Source organism: Xylocopa sonorina, chromosome 8 (genome assembly GCF_050948175.1).
Source record: "Xylocopa sonorina isolate GNS202 chromosome 8, iyXylSono1_principal, whole genome shotgun sequence".
Classification (NCBI taxonomy): Eukaryota; Metazoa; Arthropoda; class Insecta; order Hymenoptera; family Apidae; genus Xylocopa; species Xylocopa sonorina.
Window position 1 is genome coordinate 5,528,322 of NC_135200.1, and position 22,106 is coordinate 5,550,427.

Genomic DNA, 22,106 nt, shown 5'->3' on the forward strand with positions numbered 1-22,106 from the left:
ATTTTTGTCACTAGCGTTATTAGTTCCTTGGTAAAATGCAATCTCTAGTGGTTAGCATGTTAATGGCAATCGTGTCTGGAATCGTGTGTCCCCTGTATGCATATGTAAAGTGTGCGCCGTTTGATAAACGTCCAGTCAAGTAGTGGATGCGTGTAAGGAGCCAGATATGGGTAGCACGGAGGTAACGTCCGCCCCGAAGAAATTGAGCGAGAGCAACGATGTCAGTGACGCGTACGGGTCGAATTTGAAAATTCTACCGTGCAACAATCAGGTGAAGGAATTGCAGACTATATTGCGGGACAAGTAAGTAAACGGGCGTGAGAATTTTTCTAGACTGGCGTGCGTGCGTGCGCCTTTTTATGTATGCGTTGTTTAAAACGCCGGCACGATGCCGGTTACGTTGCTCTCGTATCGTTTCTCGATGAAACAAATTAACGAAGAAAATATCGTATCCGCTTACAGAAACACCACGAGGAGCGACTTCAAGTTCTACGCCGATCGCCTGGTGAGTGTCGCCTGTTTGTTTTCTTTTTCGTTTCGTTTAATTATATCGTTTGACGCATTGTCATGTGCTTTGGAAACAATTATCGCTCGCCCAAAGCATTTATTATCGAGGATACCCAGAGTGCGAGAGGAACATATGTTTAGTTAAGGCGAGAAGTTTAGTAACGTTCGTCTTTCTCTCTCTCTCCCTCTCTCTCCCGGGTTTAAAATGCATCGTCAGCTGTAGCTATTCTTTCACTTTCGTTCCTATTCTCCTGCTTTCGCTGAAGAACTACCCGATAGCTAATTAGAATCGAAAAAAACCTTAGATTTCTTTTTTTGCTGAGGATTCTGAAGAAAGATGTTGTCAGTTTTATGATTAAATCTTATTTTACATCCCAATTCAGCTTTCTGCAAAATACATTGCAGACTGATGAGTAGTTGTAGCATCAAGTGGACGTTTCTTCTGTAATTACATAATGAATGAACTTTTTAGATAAGGTTAGTGATAGAGGAGAGTTTGAATCAGCTACCCTTTTCTAAATGTGTGATAACCACCCCAACTGGTGCCGTATACAACGGTTTGAAGTATCAGAAAGGAAACTGTGGGGTGTCCATTGTCAGAAGCGGGGAAGCAATGGAACAGGTATAGTACAACTTGAATAGCTAATTGAAACTCTCAAAACGTACATTGATTGTATTAAGTTTTTTTCAGGGTTTAAGAGACTGTTGTCGTAGTATAAGGATTGGAAAGATACTAGTCGAGAGCGATGCAGACACGCACGAAGCCAAAGTAGTTTACGCAAAATTTCCAGATGATATATCAGAGAGAAAGGTTTTGCTTATGTATCCAATAATGAGTAAGTAAAGTAGTATTAATGCTAGAAATTTTACTTAAGCTTTTGTGTGCTTCGCATTGTAAACATTGATGGTTCATTTTAAATAAAAGGTACTGGAAATACTGTGATAAAAGCAATTGCTGTCCTAAAAGAACATAACGTGCTTGAAGAGAATATCATTTTATCAAATTTATTTTGTACACCAATTGCAGCCAAGACTCTAATCACTGCCTTCCCTCAGGTATGTATGCTTCCTTGCTTAACACACAAAAGAAAATAATTTCAAACTTTGAAGAGGAGAATGCAGTTGTGTATACATATAAATAATTTATTTCCACGTTTCTCTTACGTACGACCATTAATTACATCTTTAAAGAATGTTTTTATTATAAAAGCTTTATATATTTAAATGGTTTTTAAATCGAATTACAAAGTTATCCTAAAAATAGAAGTAACTTTTGGACCATACTTCGAAACTACAAACAAGTTCTCTTAAGTTTAAAGAGTTTATATTGGCTATACTAATCAAATTATTTTGTTATGTATACGTGAAATTATTCTAATAAGCAAAAATGAATACCTTGTATAAATTCTATTTGAGGATTCTAGGAATTGATATTTCTTCAATATAAGTAAATTTCCTTTTACAGATGAAGATTTTGACATCGGAGATTCATAGTATTGCCCCAAATCATTTTGGACAGAAATACTTTGGTACGGATTAATTACATTTTCTTAGTATATTATACAATAAGCTAGTACTTACGATCGGTAAATAAATACCAATAGAAAATCAGTCACAGAAGGCGGCATGTTCGTCTAAAATATAAACATAGAGCATAACATAATTTATTGAATTAGAATAATGACATTGTATCTATAGTATTGCCATTGTTAATTTCTGTAATTGATACTAATGCCATTTCACCAATTGAACATAAACATTATGATCTGTTGTATAATTCCATCATAATTCATTATCATTGCATAATAATTCATAATATTATACAAAGAAGTATTTATGTATTGTAATGATAACTGTGTCTCGAATTTTCATGTATTCTAGTGATGTTTCAAATTGACGATATTAATATGTTTATTTCATATTCTAATATTATTAGGTTGTCATTAGATATTACTGCGAATTTCGTAATCTCTCCTGTGCTTACTTAATACATAGTTCTTAGTATTTAAAACAAGTCTGCGTGCAATTGTAATAAATTGCATATAATATATATATATAGAACAGTTTTGATACCTGTTATTATGTTTAAATGTTGTATATATGAAGTCTTTGTAAAGCAGCTAAGCAAGAAACCAATAGATTTAGTACAGAAATGGATATAGCATAATCGAAATAATATGGGATAAAAATTATTCTTCCAAAAATATTATAAATTCTATGTAGTAATACTTTGGCAATACTATATTATGTCATTGTTTAACGTTTCATATAAAAGCATTTATTTTTTGTAAGTTTTACAAATTTATATTTTGCATAAATGTATATTTTGTAGATTGTACCATTATAAATGCTTATCAATTTGCTTCTCATCATTAATATTAATATGTTTTGAACAAAAAAGAAATTTCCCCGTTTACTATATAAATATACATATTAATAACGGGATTTTGTTTTTCTTCTTTTAACTAAATTATGGTTACGCGTATGTAAATATGTACTTATTTTATTTTCATTTATAGAAATATACTTTGGAAACTATGTATTTAATATTCCTATTTATGAGACTACGTGAGCCTTCAGTAGATTGATTTTCTGTTCTTGTAATCTAAGACTGTAAGTAATATATTCTATTATTATTTAAGATGAATCAATCATTCATCTTTTCTACATAATATAACGATTACAACTTTTTTCTATTTTTTGCTCTGCATATTGTAAACTATAAATTTTAATGGAACAAATATTCCTATAGAAACATGTGCGTTAGATAAAGCGCAAGGTGTGTCGATGGATATATCATATATAACTGTTTATTAGAATTATAGTTTGATAAAAATGATTGTTACAATTTTAACGGTAACGAGAAAATTAAACGTCAAGTATCTTTTCATGTTTGATGTTTTATGCCAGTTGAAATGTATATGTGATGAATTTTACGTACTTCTTATTATAAGTAAAGTATGATCATGTCAAATTATTAAGTAATTTCTCTCACACACACATACACACACACACATTTTTTTTAAGTATGAAAATAATTTATTTTTTTAATTTTAATCATTTGTATTACTATAAATAACATAATTCACTTGCAATGTGAAATATACCACTGAGTATTTTAAATAGTCGAATACTTCAGTAAGTCTCGGTACTTTCACATAAGTGTAACAAACAATACAAATCATCACAAAATATGTTTTTATCTGAACAGCAAGAAGCACAATTTTTTTCAGTACTTAGAAATACAACTTGCATAATAATTTTACACTCCTACAGATGCAATTCAGATAAGTTTTTTTGTTCAAATAGGTATACATCATTAATGAATAAAAAAATTATCCAAATACTTAATTTTTAAGTGCATCGCGGAAACTGGACTTAATTAGTATTGCATAATACATTTTACTAATGTTACTATGTTTACTTAAGAGTTGGTTTTCTTATGTTAAAAACCAAATTCAGTGTTGAGAAACATCAGCTTATTAAAAGTTTGAATGTTACCTTGTTTTTTATTTTGCACATAATTAATGTTATACACTGAAATAGATATATTGTATTGTAATCAGAGTTCATTACAATATAATGAATAGTATGAACACATTTAACATTTAATTATGTAATGAAGCATAATAATTTTACATCATTAATATGAATAGTCAGTGCATTTTAATTTTCTTCTAACTTTCATGGCAAACAATCTAGAGTGTTATCAATGATTTATTAAAGATTTTGTTTTAATGCATACTAATAGCGTGTAAATAAGTACAAACATTAGTATAATATCCAACCATATAGAATTAAATATAATTTTTTAAGGGCATGTATCGAAATAATGTATGACAATGTCATTTATAGATGTCAATATTCATCATTTGGCTTTTCTTTTATAAATGGTCATATATGAAAAGTGAAAAACAATTTATGATAAGGTGAAGAATAGATTTTGTAACTATTATGTGTTACTAAAGGTATATGTTAATTTGCAAAATAGGAAAAATGTTAAAATGGAAATTTATCAAACTAATTATGACTCATATAAGTCAAATATTTTACATGACTGTTAAATGGTATCTAGAATTGATTATGCAGCTTTTATATATAACTATTCTTGCGTTCACATGTACTTAATCTTACTTTCTGTTTCTTTTTTTAATTATAAGTTTCCTTAGTAGGTTTCTATGATACTTTTAAAAACAATTCACCTTGCAATGTGCCTATAAAAAGAAAGAAGAAAGCTGCATTACAGTGTCTAGAACTGTGATTTTGAGAACCATATGTGCATTATATCATTTTGAGTATACACAGAAGTCTGTTATTACGAATGATACTTATACACTTGTTGCAGTGTAAGTTACCTCTCAGAGCAATTTTCAACATTTAATAGTATTTGCATTCTCAGTGAATTTATACTAGCGAAAATATTGTATAATATGTATACACTGGAATATATGAATAAAATTTCACAGCAAGTACTAACTATACCTAACACAAACAATTTAAAATAAATAGAACATTGCGAAAAACGATACATGCTTTATTTTTCGTTTTTTTTTCCATTTGATGATACAAAAAAATATTATTATTTGTTATTATTTTTAGTATATTGATCTGAAAGCAAATTTCTGTAGCAACTTTTTGTAGTTGACTATTTCTTCCCAAAAATTCAAACTTACATTGTAAAAAATCTTTTAATTTGTTCAAGTTTCGTTTGTTTTGATTATTTTAAATTTAGTACAATTTATTTCTCAATAAATTGTGTATTTAACATTTTATATATCATTGTAGATAATCATCTTCTAAATATATCAAAAACACGTTGAAAAATTGTTGTTTTCAGGCTGTTCTCGTTTCATCGTAGGAGAGACTACAAACGTACAACGAAAAGATATTTGAAGAATTTCTGTTACGAATGTTATGTGTAATCTTTTAAAGTTTAATTTTATTTTTTGACAATATTTTCAACAAAGTAGTAGTAGCTACTAAAAAGCTAAGGAATATATTTTTAAGTGTAATTCTTTAATTTAAACATAATTAATTCTTGTATCAATCATAAACGGAGTCCAGCTTCTACATGTTCAAAAATATATTTCTTATAATTTTTAAGATACATATTTTATGTAAAATTTTAGTAGACATTTTATTTTTATATTCGTATCAGCATTAATGTTAATGGTTTACTGATTGTTAATACGAAAAATATTTATTTAAAAAAATTACTGTTTAAGGAGAACATACAATTGTTCATGGTTATAGTTATTGTTAATTAGATCTTTGTATCTAATATATGAAATTTATATATGTAAAATTCCGAAATATATATTAATTTATTAGCGATCGAAGGGAAAAGAGTATTAGGTTCTAAATCTAAGATAAAAATACTTACCGCGAGAACAATTCCTAGAATAAATAAATTTAAGTTTATACTTCTTAACTAAGCTTTAAGTAAACTTTAATACTAGTAGTAACACGTGTACATTTTTTTTCTACAAAAATGTTCTATCAGTGTCACTATTTTTTATAACATATATGCAATAATACATTTACATAGATGAAAAAGTTGTATGTACAGAATTATTTAGACAGAGTTCTTAAACTTGTATCATGATATTTATTAGTAAATTTTTATATGCATGTAACAATGATCGGCATGATTCATATATGTATATATATATCATGTATAATGAATATTGTTCTTGTAAATATATATTTCCAATACATAATGTTAAAATTTATTAACTGTGACGCTCATGTCCAACACCTATTGCTTGTGAATATACCATTCTATAATAAGAACGAGGTGGACATATCGACGTATGCATAAAGCTTTTTAATTTCTTCTCTCCTAATCCGATTTTAATGATAGCAAATATTTGATATCCAAAAGCAGCGGTATACGCTATATTAAAATTAGTCAGGCTTATTATCTCGTGCATAAATATAGCGCTATGAACTTCAATAGTGTGTACATCCTCTCTTTCGCATTATAACAAAAACAGTTCATAACATCTCGCGTAAAGCTTGAATTTGTTCGTGATTAATTTACCCCGTCTATTATATCTCATCAGTGAGTAATATCGTAAAACAAACTATGCGAAGCTATTTGGATATGTAACGTGGTATGATTAAATGTACTTGTAATCGATCTATAAATTTTCCGTAGAAACAATCGCGAATAGGCCTTTGTCGAAAGGGTTTTGCATTTCAAGTCGTAAATTTTTCGTATTTCATGAATTGTTTTTTTTGTCTCGTAAGTAAATATTTTCAGCATGAGAAAAGTAAATCATTTACATATATCTAAAGTTACTCTATTCGGGTTTTTAATTCTTCTGGAATACTTATACGGATTAAAATTATTACTAGTAATCGTAAACAAATTGTCTGATACATTGCGCGAAACTAAGAAATCTGCCCTAAATTAATCCTAACTTTCCTAGGAAAAATATGGAAAATTATTTTAATATATAGTTGATCGTAAGGAATTGTTAGTGCGTACAATACCGGTACCACTAGAACTTATTTTGTGTCGTCTTTTGTAAGAATTGCATTTTATGCAAAACTGAGTGTTGTACTGTCCAATATTATTTGTATAATAAAATACAAGAAAGTGATTGTTTTAAAAAATCGCATACAAAACCAAGTAAATGAAGTTAGTATAATTTTGAATTATATTTCTATAAGTAGAAGCCATTTCTCAATTAAAATGGTAGATATATAGGTTGTAGCTTAGACCATTGACAAATACCAAACAAGGATATTTAATAGATCCTTAAAAACAATTGAATGTAATTACCAAAACGATTATTAAATAAGAAATTTTAAATGAGAGTATAAATTAAATAATTTCGAATGTGATATATGTATCTATCTAAAATTCATTGTTCTAAAGTTAGCGAGTAACAGGACGAAAAAGTGTTCTCAATACTGAAAATGTATTACTCCTAGCGCATTGTTAGAGCTGCGTTTAAAAATAACAGTTAATATACAGTACAAACAATGTAAAATATATCAGCATAAGAAATTAAAAAAAAAAAAGATGTATATTATCTACCGATATGAAGAAGGGTAAAAATTCGTTATCTTCTAGTCAGACCTAAACTCTGATGGTGAAAACGTGCTTCGATCGCGAATACAAAACATCTCTATAAAATTATAGCTTATACTTCATTTATACTGTTCATTTGATATATTTTCTGTGTTCGCAGAAACATTATCTTGGCAGTACCTTCACTCAGCCTTAAAAGTATGATAAATATACCTTTTATAAAATACCCTTTATCAATGGAGAACCAAGGATGTCAAAGAAGTATAAAATGTCCCACTATCTAATGGGTTTATTTCACACCTACTCTTCTTTCTCTTGATCACCGGATTTTTCTTCATTTTTATCATTTTCTTCTTTATTTTCCGCAGTTTCTTCTTGATCACCAGATTTTTCTTCATTTTCAACATTCTCTTCTGTATTTTCTACACTTTTATCTCCATCTTTTGTTTCACCATCATGTTCTAAAGATTTAGGTTCATCTGACTGTACATTCTCACTTGGCAAATTTGTCCTTTCTTCAACACTGAGATGACACAGAAAAGAAGTTAGATACAAAACAGTTAGCTAACATATAGGAATAAAAGCTACCGTGTTTATATACATATATTTACACATACTCATCTTCCAACACGGTAAATAATCTTTCCGCTTATGCCATATATTTTATAACGCAATATCAATTATACGCGATTAGAAAATATTATTGTTTACTATTTATCAAAATTATTACACAATACTATTTCGTTACTTAATACTATCTCTAGAGATAAAAATAGTCATTTTGATGCAATTAAAAATAAAACGTTTAGTGCATTGAAATGTGATACTGATGACAATATATAAAAGTTGATGATTGTTTTCATGCTAACATAAGGAATAAATAGTTTTTATACATATACGAGCTTTCCACTCACACATTTTTTTTATATTGGCAGACCTCATTTAGGTGATTCTAAAAAAAAAAAAAAAAGAAATAACGAAAAATTCCTGGAAAAATTACTCCGTGTAAATTGAAGGATGGATGTATTCACAGTTATAGTGATCGTCTAATTTAAGTGATCAATTTACAAAATTATGCAATCAAGGTGCATCTATAGTGCTCACCTCTGTGCTTGCACTGCAGCTGCATCTTTGTCTGTGGAGGGCTAAAATAAACATGTAGTAGTTAGTGTGGACAAGGTACAAATTTAGTGCCAAGGACAAAACACCGGTAGATAAACATATCTAAGGTGATTACAGATCGAACTTTTGTGTGTTGTTAACACAAAAAAAAACATATACATAAAAGTTAAATAACATTTGTACATACATTTAACATAGACCTTTGTACCTTTGAAACCAAAATTTAATCACGACACAATATTTACCTCTCGACTTGTGGTATTCCCATTTTCTTGGATTTCTTTACTTTCATTTGAATCAACTGCATTTTCTTTTGCAGTAGCGGGTGGTGCCACTAACAAAAACTTCTCCAATTCATCTATTTCATTTGCCAAATCGAAATCGTCGTAATCCTGTGGAATGATTCATTATTACAATTATAGTTCAAGCATGACATTCGTGAATTATCTGCTCAGAGTTTCAGAATCTTATATACGAGTGTATAAAGAAGGAAATATCTTTCTGAAGTTACTTTTATCAGTAATTACTATCGCTATAATTTCAATTATCAGTTATCAAAGAGTTTGTCTTTATATTCTTTGATCGAATGTAACAATAATTACCCCACAGTATTCATCTTCGTTAAATATTTGTGGAGGTAACGGATATTTACTGTCTCTCGCGATACTATTAGCTTGCATAAACTCTTTCTCCATCTCCTTCCCTGGCTCTGTTATATCAATTGTCTCATATTCTACATTTTTGCTATCTAATATCATCAACACCCGTTGTTGCCGCTTTTTCACCTAGAAAAATGAAAGATGACAATGAAAACTCTGTGTCCCCCCAACAGAGTGCATTTCAAATTCGTGACGCTGCTAGCAAAATGCTAAAAATTCGAAAGTTGATAACGGCGTTTCACGCTCTGATGCAACTCTAGGCAAAGGTATCGATTCGAGCGAAACATATGCCGTTGCGATCTTATCAGCAACTGTTAACGCTAGAATCTAACGCTCCTATCTAAAAAGTAATTAATAAACGCAAATCGATAGGACGAGCAAGACGAGGGTAAAAATTGATCAAACAATCGAACAATCAACACCATACAAGAAACTCTCAGTTAATAAGTTCGATTACCCAAAATATCCGTATCGTCGAATCCGCTCCACCTTGCTCGCGAACAATCTTCGCTATCGTGCGTATACATCTCGCAACTGATTTTACGCGGAACGAAACGCTCGTCCGCTCTGTTTTTCACAGAGGTCCAACGTAAATGCGAGGTCCCTGGTACCGAGGTGCGTTCAGTCAGAGGAATGTCGCATTTTCCGTTGGACGCGTACGAATCGTTCGAAACGATCGAGCCGTGCGTTGCGTGTCACGTTCGATAAGATTTCTCGGTCGATGACAGAGCTGGCTGTTACCTCGTCGCCTCGACCGTGAAATCTCCCCGATGTAATCCGATCTGTACACCGTGGACGTGAAATATCGGCACGAATTCAGGTGCCCGGTAAATCTGGCATTCTCTTTAAGTCGCACGCACGCACACACACGCAGAAGGCGGATCTCCGCATTCGCACGCACGCATCCTCTCTCTCTCTCCCTCTCTCTCTCTCTCTCTCTCTCTCTCGCTCTCGCAACTCAGCTCTTGAACAATATATCTTTATATTCTTTGCTCGTTACAGCTAGTTTCGCACTCACTTCCTTGTTCCCGCTGATACCCGATATGTAGATCTTAATGACCATCGTTAGATGCCGGTGCTCCTCTCGCTAACAATTGACACTCTCGCACCTCTGTTAGTCGTGTGCCACGATTAAGCGGCCGTCCCGCGGTGTGATAAGCGATCAGTGGAATCACTGCAGGCTTTCAGTCGGCGAGGAGATCGGCGACGGTGAGCAACACTGATTTAACACGTACTACGGGCCTGGCTGGTCTGGGTTCCACTGGCTACGTCATTTCAGGCCGGTTTTCGAGCGTTCTCATGCGCGTCCCTACGGCGAGTCCTTCTTTCCCCTGGCCACGATCGAACCGCGATCCTCACGCCAATGTATATCTCCTCGCGATCTAACGGTTTCGCATCGAGGTCAACCGCACGGTTACCCGACCGTGAAAATTATTTTACCAAATCAGATTGTATACCCGCCGTGCCAGCACGCGTTCCTCTATTTCGCAAGCTTCTTCTGATAATGAACTTCTCGTGGATCCTTTTGATACGCGAAGATGTTCCTCGAGAACGGTGGGATTGATCGCGAGTAGCGTGCGCCCGTGGTTGTTCAGGAGTAACGCTCGAGAACGCGTTCAAATATTTTTCGCGATGCGGGATTCGAATTCGCGCGCGTTCTTCGCGAGTGCCTCATCGTGCCGCCACATCCGGTGACTGTCGTGAGAATCAGACCTTAACGCAGTCCTACCGTTTCCGGTTCTTTTGGAAAGTACCTTATATTTGTACAAAATGGTAAGGATTGTTATTCGTATTTAATTTCGAAATCTGTTCGAAATATCGAGGGAATCGTTGGTGTTCCGTTCAAGGGGATCGTCTGCGAAGTGTTCAGACGTATATTGTGTTATTTACTTGGTTCATTGTTAACTATCGTGCGCTAAAAATAGTGCTTAATGTTGTGTTTGCATTTATTGAACGATCAATTTGTTGACTGTCGCGTCGTGCTTGATTTTTAGTTATTGTAAAATCAAGATGATACGACGCGATCGTATTTAAGTTTTTCTACGATGACCACTCGTCAAAATGCGATTACAACGATATTATGATACATTCGATTGATCTAACCTATTTGTATCAGAGAAGTTTAGAACCTTTCTCTCAACACTTCGTAAACATTGAATTATCCTCAGCTTGAAGTATGAATTACGATTAAACGAGTGGAGTTGTAGTTTACTAAATACGTTTGTTTCTATTCTAGGCAAAACGCACGAAGAAGGTTGGAATCACAGGTAAATATGGTACCCGATATGGTGCCTCTCTCAGGAAGATGGTTAAAAAGATGGAAATTACCCAGCACAGTAAATATACCTGTACATTCTGTGGCAAGGTAGGAAACGTTGTTACGCATTGTATATTTATAATTTTATCTATCAACCTCTGTCGATTCGTTGATGTCAAGTCAACGAAGAACATTATAAAACTATTAGAGGTAAACTTTGTTTGTCTTTTAATAGGATGCTATGAAGCGAAGTGTTGTGGGTATTTGGTCTTGCAAACGATGTAAAAGGACGGTCGCTGGAGGTGCATGGGTATATTCCACGACAGCGGCTGCGTCTGTTAGATCTGCAGTTAGGAGATTACGTGAGGTGAAAGAACAGTAAATAAATTAATAAATAATTCATAAATAAATGTCGCCTATTTCATTTAAATCCTAAGCTATACTATTGTTTGTCAAGCATTTGTTTACAAACAATACTATAGTAAGCAGTATAATAATTTTCTATAGATATTTATGTATATATTCTTTAAATAACCATCTATTCGGGTTGATTTGAAAACAAATGCTAGGCACAAGTAACTCTTATACGTGTTTTTAAAATATCAAAAAAAAGTGAATGTACACTGATAGTTAAAACAAATATTAATCGTTTATAGATTTAATGAGTTCATAACATGTTACATAAGATTTAATTGGTTTTAAGCAATGTTCAATAGTATTAGATAGGATCTTACTATTGCGTAAGTTAGAAAGAATAATTAGAAATTACTTTGGAGGCACATCGATACTATGATATATATCTATTTACATTTACGTTCTCCCTGTTCTAGTGATGTATATTAAACTTTATTATAAATACATAATTTTCCTTTCCTGTTTATTTCATAAAAGTTTCTTTTGCAAAACATGAATACATATTGTCTTGACTAAACTAACTAAGCTAATTAATGTTTAAAAAGATACAGAATTCTTCAGAAAATATGTTAACGTATTAATCACTGAGAAAGAGAGAGAGAGAGAGAGTTTAGATGTTGTATACATGTACATCACTTAAATTTAATGGAACATACATAGATTATTTTATTGTCTTTGAAGGTATGTTCATTTCAATGTCTTTCTCTGCCATAAATAGTAATAAAAGTAGTCTTTTCCTTTCCATTTAAATCGTATACATAAATTCGTACATAACATAAAATTTCAAGAGATAATTACAAAATCCTTTAAATAAACTTTATGAATCTGTATGTCTGTGCCAATAAGTAATCTTTAATGTTCCAATGTAATTCTTACAATTATTTTCATTAATAATATAATTTTTATAAATAATCCTAAATGTTAGTCTAACAATAAGATGAACTAAACTAAAGAAATGATAAAACTATACGTATACATTCACGATGCAATGGATAATTTATACGATTAAAAATTTGTTTTACAAATTATTATCAAGTTTATTCTTTTTCTTTCTATATTTTGCGCACTTAATTGAATTTAACTAAATTTTATCAATTTAAGCTAACAAATATTATCTACAAATTCTGCTAATACATCATCAAACGCATATTCGAAATAATATATATCGATTTAACAAAAATCAAGTCCTGTACAAAAATAAATATATATACTATCGTCTTGCGTGTGAATAATTAAATATATAACTAAGCTGTAAACGATAATTTGTTGCACCATCACCATTCTTTTTCGTGTAACGTAAGACTGAGTATATTCCTTGATTATTAACAGTTGTTCTAAATTGAAATTTTTTAGTGTCACGCGTATATATTTTAAATATTATTAATGTTGTTTAATGTCTCCTCGTTTTGTCGGAATCAGTTAATTTTTTCCCTCAACTTCGAAATGCAATATAATTAACTATCAGTCAACATTTTTCAGAAACATTATTTTTTTTTGTTTACTCTGTTGACTATCTTTCTTTACTCGTTTGGGGTATGAAAAGTGTTTAACTTTAGTTTATTAGTAATAGGTAAGGGAAGGGCGCCAGAATCTAGATAACAACGTTTTTTTTTTTACATTAGTTATAGGAAATAGTTTTCCATCGTGTCTTATTCAAAGAAGAATATTGCACTCGAAATTTTCGACATACCTCTAGCGCATAGAAGTTAAAGAAGTTCGAATTTACGAAGAATTATAACTATGCAAGGTATTGGGAGTATCATAAAAATATCTAGCCTTCTTTTTCGTTAAGAAAATACGGAAGACATTCTGTCTCGAATTTAAGAAAGTATTTAAAAGTATAACAGTACAGTGAATAACAGTCGATAGTTCTTTTTTCCCTCGTATCCTTAAAACGATATCTCGTTAATCTCATATTGCTATGGCGAATTCAGGTAATAAGTACATTTATCCCCTTTAAACGAATAAAACGAAAGTAACAACTAAATCATACGAACGAGATGCAACAAGGAACTGTTAGAATATATCAGTATAAAAAGATTCAGTGCTCTTCCCTAGTTGCTAGAAAATTGTACAGTACAAGTTCTAAATCGTAATCGGTAGTGTCGCAATAACTTTTCGCATCTCAAACATTCATTCTGTCTCTCTGTAATAGCGTGATCTCATTTACGACATCTTAACATATCGGTGTTTCAGCGCACTGATATATCTTCCAGTCATCCGGCATTGCACTCATCCCATATTATCAAATATGTCTCTCATCTTTTGTATTAACAATTATTTATTTGTAACAGTGGTCTGATATGCTTTCCTCTCTACTATTTACTAGACGAAAAAAAAAAGAAAAACATGAACGTCTTGCATACGTGTCTTTTCGTATATCACTCATGTACAACCCACGCGCAGCTAGAAATAGGTCTGCTCCGTCTCAATACTCTTGTGCATTATCAATCAAGGCATACCATGAAAAATGGCAGTAAATACACGATGCTGCTAGTAACAGTAAATAAATCTTATATAACTAAAAAAGCATTAACTTTAATCTCCCGGTTTCAAGGTGTGTAGTCGATTACTTCGTTCGCGATCACTGTCCATCCAGTCGATATTCCGTGCACCGACGAAACGTGACAATGGACTGCTTTTTTACGGAGTATAATACTAACATCTTCCTAGTTTTCTCGCATTTACGGAAGTCTCTTGACTATCAGTCCTTCAATGTAGCATTTAAATAGATCAACAAGTATTACATACAGACGTTGCACTTGGATACACCTCGTATTAGCTGGCTTGCCATTTGAATTTACTACGCATAATCCACTTCTGACCTCTGTTATGCGGAACACACGGTGCTAACACAGGTTGCATCGCGTCGTTCGAACGTGGTTTCGACAAACAGTGTCCCGTGTTGGTGTGTTTGATCATCTTCGTCTGAAAATGAAACTTTCATTCAAAATCCATCGCGTACTTTAAAGGCTACCTTCAAATTAGTTGCATCGTACCTCTTCATTGTATACCCATACTTGATTCCCACCCATACCATGACATCTTACTATTTTGACAGGACCTTGGGGACTAGCTGCATCAAGGCACATATCATCAGACATAATTTGCTGTCGTTTAGTATAAGCAAACACCTGTTCAAAAAACCAATTATTTTATCTGTATCCTTTACCTATTATCTGTTATCCTTTAAAAATGTGTAATTCTCATTAGGAAAAGAAAAGGAAGAAAATAGATTTGTAGACTTAAGTAGAACTTTGTTTACCTGAACCTTGTACACAGCAACAAAATCATGGTGAATACGTTAGTAACTTAACTCATGTAGTACTTCTATTATCTAATCTATCAACGATCGTCATTTCAACGCGAAAAATTGTAGACAGTGGAGCAACCTAGTTGTATGAGCTGCTTGTCCCCCGACAAGTTCACATGAACGAAGTTCTATCATACTAGAAAACTGTAGAATATTTTACCACTGACCTGATTGCCACCCAATCCGTGGCAATAACTAATTCCAACATTTTCACCTGTTCTCCTACCCATAGTGTCCAGACACGTTTGCGTGTCGACGTTCTGCACATCACCCAAATAGTAATAATCTAACGGCATCGGAGATTCTGGGTAAATGTTCTCCAAGTACCACCTGAAGCTCTTACACTTCAGACGTTCCCTCAACTTAATTCTTTCGGACACGTCTCCGACAACCACACCTCGAGCACCTATAAATAAAATAGTCGTTTAAATATGTTTGCTCAGCGTTTGCTGCGTAACTATATACGTGCGCCACTCAGAAGCTGAACTGTACGGCTCTAAAAAAGATGATCGTAATATTCTACGCCAATAACGTTGTTCGATATTGGATTCGAGGAGATCACTGAAGTTGCGCGATACAGTTTGGCTTCCGGATGGCTCGTCTAGCGCGATAGTGTGCTTGCACGTATGGATTTCTTCGCTGACAGAAAGGATGTGTCAAAAGTATGTGCTAAAATAAAGGCATTGCTCATGTGTGGTGTATCGATGCTGCAATGCTTGCTGTTGGAAATTACTGTGCTATCTGTACGTCGACTTTCCTCGGCATTTCAAGTCAGAAGAGTTCTTAAGAAAGAAAATCGTTTTCCGTCTTTCTTCGGATCACGTTATTTTCTTGTCCGAGGAATGGACGAAACGAAAAGAGCGTATCCATTAGTTTCCTAATAACGTTAACGGGTATCTGATATACATATATAGATATGCGTACGTAGCTGGTACCCGGTTGCACTTAAGTTTCTAGTTACAGATGCAACTTATAAAAAGCGGTATACCAATCACCCAATACAGAAGAAGAAACATGCGAGACTAAAAAGACAAAATTAATTTATAAACGAGAAAGGGGATGCGTTAAGAAGCCGTTTTTTTTTCTTTTTGAGGGAGATCAGCGGTATTGCAATCTAGATCACTTTGGAGGAATTGCTGGTGTTAGTGCTACCTGGATTAATGTTGTAATAGAAGTACTTCCATTGGTCCAACCAGACCTCCGCGAGTCGCGCATTGTTGTGGTTCACTATCTTGCTGGTACCACCAGGGAATGTGTATGGTGTTGACTTACGGAATACATGACCGACGTGCGAGCACGTTGCGATCTCCAACGTCCCACCACACATCCATATCTAACCAACTCAGTTCTGTTAGTATGTTAGCAAAATTACAAATGGATAGTTTAATAAACACGAACGAAGTGAAACAGAGAAAGATAGAAAGAGAGATAGAGAGGAAGAGGGAGAGAAAAAATAAAAATAAAAAAAAAAGGAGCTAGTACAGTCGACGTATACAAATCGGATGGACACGGCTCGTTCTTCTTCACTGGTACCTACATAGTATAATTGTCGTTGCCTTGTAAAAACTGTATCGACAAGTAAGCAAGCAAACTCGTTTTGTTAGTCGGCTGGATGGATGAGTGGTTAAGACTACTATACCAAAAATGTATATCGAAATGCAACGAAACCGATTAATTGTGTTCCTGCAAATCAAATTTCGATCATCTGAGCTAGAATACCAGAGATCTGTTTTACACACACACATATATATATAGGCACATATACAGACACACGCACAGAGACACGAATATGTCAGAACAGATATCTGCGACGGTAATTATGATGTATTCGTGTAGAAACGCATGTGTTAATAATGTGTAAAATTTTATGATGGATGCAACAAAAATAATTTGGTTAATGGTATCACACTGACAAGCACGCTCTTAAGATTAATCTTTAGAGTCACACGTATGATCAGACTACGAAGTTATGGGTGTTAATATTTTTATGTAACATCTAGATTGTTAAACGTGCTGCTATATAGTTGCGAAAAATATTTATGAGAACGTGTCATTGTTTTAGAGTAAATCGTGTGGTCGAAGAACGTGTACAGATTGAGAATATAAATACGTATCAATAATACAGATAAAAAAGTGTGCTATAATATAATTCGTTTTAACGTGGAAGAATATTATAGCACGTACTGGTTGTATCAGATACCCGTCAAGTACGTGTAAAATATTAAAAATTGCTTCTGAACGGAACTACACATTCTAACGCTATGGCGATTACAATCAGCAAAAGTGTTCGATTCGTTTTACCTTGTTCTTCGTTTATCTCGTGTTTCTTGGAACGGAAATCCGTTTTTTTTCTTGTTCGAGGGAAGAGAAAGAAAAAAAAAAAAAAATAAACGCACACTTTTCTACAAAATGGGAGATGGGTGGTTAAGAGGATCGGTTCGGTCGCTGGAGAAGTCGTAGCTGGGTCCGTTGTTAAACAAGAAAAATTATACAGAATGAAATGATACACGCGCGTGTTGTCTAACCTGGGTTCATGGCATAGTAAAAATCTCTCCACTCATCCATCCAGACTTCGGCCACCCTAGCCGCATTGTGTAGAACTACTTTGCTGACACCACCAGGGAACGTATACGGACTCTTGTCCCGGAACACGTGTCCAACGTGTGAACACGGACTGATTTCTAATATCCCACCGCATTGCCATACCTACAAGGTACTTGTGACTTTACAAACGAAGATAAAAGAGATCGCCGTAGCTTTACACTCTTGTACTCGGGATCAAAAACTTGCCAGCGAATAAAAGGATCCGTGTACCAAACAAGAGATGAGAAAACTCGCGGTTTTACACTGGAATTTTTCAACGAGGAGCTTTTGCATTTCAACTCTGTTCGAGCTAACACTTTTCCGAGTATAAAATCGAAATTTTTCTTCCAAGTTTTATTCGCTCTATTAAAAAGTATTGATTACGAATATTAAAATAGTAATGGTACTAACGATGAAAATTATATTTCTATGACATTTGTTGATTCGCTATTGAAAGCTCGAAGAGGTGAAATTTCCAAAAATTCTAGTGTAATCATCAAATTAAATTCTACATCACGGTAATACAGAGAAATACAGGTGGATAGAGAAAATAAGTTTATCCTGAAACCAACATGGTATTAAACACGAGCAATTAGCATTAAAAGCAATAAAAAAAAAGAAAGAAAAACACTTGTAGATAAATTTAATATTTAATTTTGGAAATGGCAAATATTAATTTCCTCTGGGAATCATCGGTAAACTTCTCAACCAGCATTAGCTGCATTAAAAAAAAAACTCCAATAACACATATGTGTATCATTTTATGCCCGACATTCTCTGTTTGCTCGCGTCTTTTAATTTCATTTTCATTAATTAGTCCGGCCGCAGAAGGTAAATAATACCGTCGATCAATACTCACCCGGAAGCTCATTTCGAGGTTTTCACCGCCCCAAATATCCATACCCTCGTCGTACGCTCCCAATTCGTAAAAATACTCTTTGTCGATGGAAAATAAACCTCCGGCCATCGTCGGTGTCCGCAGAGGGGCTGTTCTATCGCCCAATCTCCTATCCATCTCCCTCTGCGTCACTCTGTACCTTCAAAGCACAAGAAAGTTCACATTACTAATTCAATCAATCCGCTGATCATCAATCTAACTACTCTTTCCAAAATAACTGGATAAAGATCAGTAGCAAATTCGGGAGAATAAATGCCGCATAAAAGGAGAATTATTTTCTCCCAACGAAATTACAATGTAGATGTTACGCGTTTATCGCAACAATTGCTGAATTACGGTTTCAATTTCAGCCGACACAGGCTGGCGTTATCAGCAAATATTTGACCAGGTGAAACCGTCGACTAGCGTCACCCGCAGCGAGCGTGTGTCGCGAAATTAAATCAATAGCAGCAAATTACGTAACATTTAAAATTGACGCCGGCATAGGACATAAAGACGACGAACGATTCTACACATTTAGGACTTCGCAAAGTGTATTAGCCATTGGGAATTATCTTGCAACAAGATCTCTGCCACAAATAGACCGTAGTACCACGGAGCTCCTTTCAAAGGGACAATGCGCCGGCCCTTACCATCTAAAGTTTAGTTTCCAATTGAAACCGCCCCACGTCATATCACTAGCTGGTATATACTCAAAGGTATCGTCGCTAATCACGTCGATAATGGGACAGACGACGGTGGTCCTGTCCTCGGCTATTCTGGACAGCAAAGGCTCCAGCCAACCTTCTGTGCATTCGCAATGCGCGTCCAGGAACGTTATCACTTGTCCCTTAACGTGTTTCGCTCCGAGGAGCCTGGCTCTGATCAGACCGGATCTCTTCTCCGTACGGTAGACGTACGTTGGGACTGGCAGCGTTTTCACGTAGTCCTCCAGGTCTTGCTTCAAGTGATCTGCGAATTGAGCGATCGGTATAAGACCGTGGAAACGTGAAAGCGACGTTAAATCAATCGCAATGGTTTTCTAGTTTAACTAATTGGAAAACGAAAACTTAGCGGTGTAACGGATGGAACTGTGGCTGACCTGGCATCAATGAAACATTTATAGAACAGGTATACACGTGCGCGCACGGTATATTTGTACCTGTCCATTTTCGTTAGTTCTTTAATAGAGCAGAGAGATAAGAGCGAATTGGTTAATTTTGTGACTAAAAAATTGTAAACTGATCCAAATCTATATTCATCTAAAAGTAAGTTAAATACTCCATTTTATAGAACAAAAAGACCACAGTAAGGTAACGTATACAATACTCAGCTCGAAACAAATAGACTGGAATTAGCCTGGCTCTGTCGGATGGTACAAATGTATCAACTGACTTGTAAATTTGCCATACAACGTTCAACGAAACGAATTGGCAGCTGTAAACAAATGCATGCGACTAGCATTCGCGCAGAACCAGGAACAGCACAAGTTGACCAACGTTTGCCAACCAACAGAGGTGAGACCGCAGTTCCATCTAATCGCGTATTTAACAAGCGAATGTTTCATTTACTTCCATCGGCTCGACTCGTCGAACCTACACAGTGGAAGTTTATTTATCTAAACTTCATTTATTGGGATGCAGCCAATGTCCGCTTAAGCAACCCACTGTTGGATCTCTATTATTCGAATTGCTATTTAAGCATTGGATACACGAATATATAAAGGACTCCACGTGAACAGTGGAAATGGTCGAACAAACATTCTCATACTCTTTTCGACGCGCTTTATCTCGGAATCACATTTATCAAACAACTTAACCGGTACAAGCAGAGATTAGCCCATAATTCCGAGCGAGAAGCCCATGGAGAGACACTACAACGCAAACCCATTAAATACCACACCCAGCTATTGAAACCGGCGGGCAGTCCAGGCCAGCCCAGTGCCTCTCTCCAACGAGCCATCCTCCGGCTCACCTTGCTCGCTCTTATCGTCCACCAATATGATCTCCTTGAGCAGTGTTCGAGGGGATCGATTGATGACCGACCAAACGGTCCTCAGCAGCGTGCTCCATGCCTCATTGTGGAAGACGATCACTATGCTGGTGTCAGGCAGGTACTTGGGATACTTCTTGGTCTTGCACCCCTCCAGCCGGATGTCCTTCAGGGAACGATTCAACGAGATCATGTCGCTGGCCATCAGATTGAACTGGTTCAGCTTGAAGAGCTCCTGCTGTTTAGCCTCGTCCTCAGGCGAGATCTGCACCTTGGCACCCATCTCGCCAGGCATCCCCTTGTTCTCCCTGACCACCTTCGCCGGCCTCCACAGATGCAACTCGGACTGTTTGTACTGCCTCTTACTCTGTTGACCAGCGACGTGAATCTGGCCGTCGTCTCTCAGAGCGGCCTTCGCCGAGTGAGGCAGACTTTCCTCGGTGAGTACCTGTTGCTGCTGCTTGCTGCTCTCCGTGCAACCCCATCCGGACCCTCCGATGCAATCCGAATAGAGCATCAGCACCATCACGTCCACCAGGAACCATACCAGCGACGTGAGCAGTATCACTTGGCACGTGTGAATGCGAATCTTGGAGCGGAACATGTTGTGACGGGGCCGGTCGCCTGACGCCCTGAGCTCATCACCCGATCCTTCGCGGTTGGAGGCGCGACGAGCTTCCTGTCCGACCGGGCCGTTCAACGACCGTTCGCTACCGTGTCTCGGGTCTGATCAGCCGCTCTGTCTTCCTGCCTCGCAGCTGAATTACATGACTACGCTGGCCGAGGTTCCCGCGATCTGTGAACAAGAAAAATTGCCGAGATTGGTAGAGGCGAGGATAGAAGTTCAAGCGCAGCAAGAGTTCCAGCGGATGTTGGACCGCCTTAAAATACGGGAGAGAATTGAAACACACGTTAGCGACAGTAATCTAGATTTTGCTCTTATAAGAACGGTATACTAGCTTCGACGTTTTCTCGATCCACGAAAGAAAGGAGATTCGTGTCGTAAGGAAAGGAACACGAGGATAACGAGCGATCTACAGTAGTAGTTGGAAATATAAAGAAAGAGTTTTTTCAAGGATACCTTGATGGTATTGGGGGCATTGAACGTCTCTGAAGAACAGACGATTTACAATGGCTGCCAAGTTTCCGGCCAGACGCTAATTCCAGTAGATCTCTTTAATCCCTTTAGACCAGATGCACATTATAACGTATGCTGTTTCACAACGTCAATGTTACCATTTAAATGAAGAAAGGAATTGTAACGTCATCAAATCTGAGAAAGTAATACACATCTTCAAGAGTTCATTCTTACATATTACAATTACGGTTCGACCAAAATC

The 22,106-nt window shown here is 35.3% G+C and overlaps 4 protein-coding genes across 5 annotated transcripts; 2 read left to right on the forward strand and 2 right to left on the reverse strand.

Moving 5' to 3' along the window:
- The first annotated feature begins 67 nt into the window (after positions 1-67).
- Positions 68-5,911, forward strand: Kri (uracil phosphoribosyltransferase krishah). The gene is made up of 7 exons (XM_076899116.1): positions 68-303; positions 463-505; positions 980-1,129; positions 1,199-1,343; positions 1,433-1,563; positions 1,973-2,036; positions 5,345-5,911. The coding sequence occupies exons 1-7, from the start codon at positions 167-169 to the stop codon at positions 5,398-5,400; spliced, it is 726 nt and encodes a 241-aa protein (XP_076755231.1). The 5' UTR covers positions 68-166; the 3' UTR covers positions 5,401-5,911.
- A 181-nt stretch (positions 5,912-6,092) lies between these two features.
- On the reverse strand, positions 6,093-10,682 carry LOC143425905 (SH3 domain-binding glutamic acid-rich protein homolog). The gene is made up of 5 exons (XM_076898966.1): positions 10,349-10,682; positions 9,274-9,456; positions 8,917-9,063; positions 8,654-8,694; positions 6,093-8,072 (listed from the first exon to the last, which is right to left on the reverse strand). Exons 1-5 carry the CDS (start codon positions 10,391-10,393, stop codon positions 7,850-7,852), a joined length of 639 nt encoding a protein of 212 aa, XP_076755081.1. The 5' UTR covers positions 10,394-10,682; the 3' UTR covers positions 6,093-7,849.
- Positions 10,683-11,036: 354 nt separating this feature from the next.
- Positions 11,037-11,997, forward strand: Rpl37a (ribosomal protein L37A). The gene is made up of 3 exons (XM_076899503.1): positions 11,037-11,103; positions 11,567-11,695; positions 11,823-11,997. Exons 1-3 carry the CDS (start codon positions 11,101-11,103, stop codon positions 11,967-11,969), a joined length of 279 nt encoding a protein of 92 aa, XP_076755618.1. The 5' UTR covers positions 11,037-11,100; the 3' UTR covers positions 11,970-11,997.
- An 836-nt stretch (positions 11,998-12,833) lies between these two features.
- Positions 12,834-21,562, reverse strand: Pgant5 (polypeptide N-acetylgalactosaminyltransferase 5). 2 transcript variants are annotated; one of them, XM_076899476.1, is made up of 7 exons: positions 20,749-21,562; positions 19,428-19,746; positions 18,757-18,934; positions 16,467-16,647; positions 15,482-15,720; positions 15,001-15,135; positions 12,834-14,929 (listed from the first exon to the last, which is right to left on the reverse strand). In XM_076899476.1, exons 1-7 carry the CDS (start codon positions 21,368-21,370, stop codon positions 14,780-14,782), a joined length of 1,824 nt encoding a protein of 607 aa, XP_076755591.1. In that variant the 5' UTR covers positions 21,371-21,562; the 3' UTR covers positions 12,834-14,779. The 2 variants fall into 2 exon arrangements, with proteins under 2 accessions (XP_076755591.1, XP_076755590.1); XM_076899475.1 differs by lacking the exon at positions 16,467-16,647 and adding an exon at positions 17,840-18,020.
- Between the last annotated feature and the right edge of the window lie 544 nt (positions 21,563-22,106).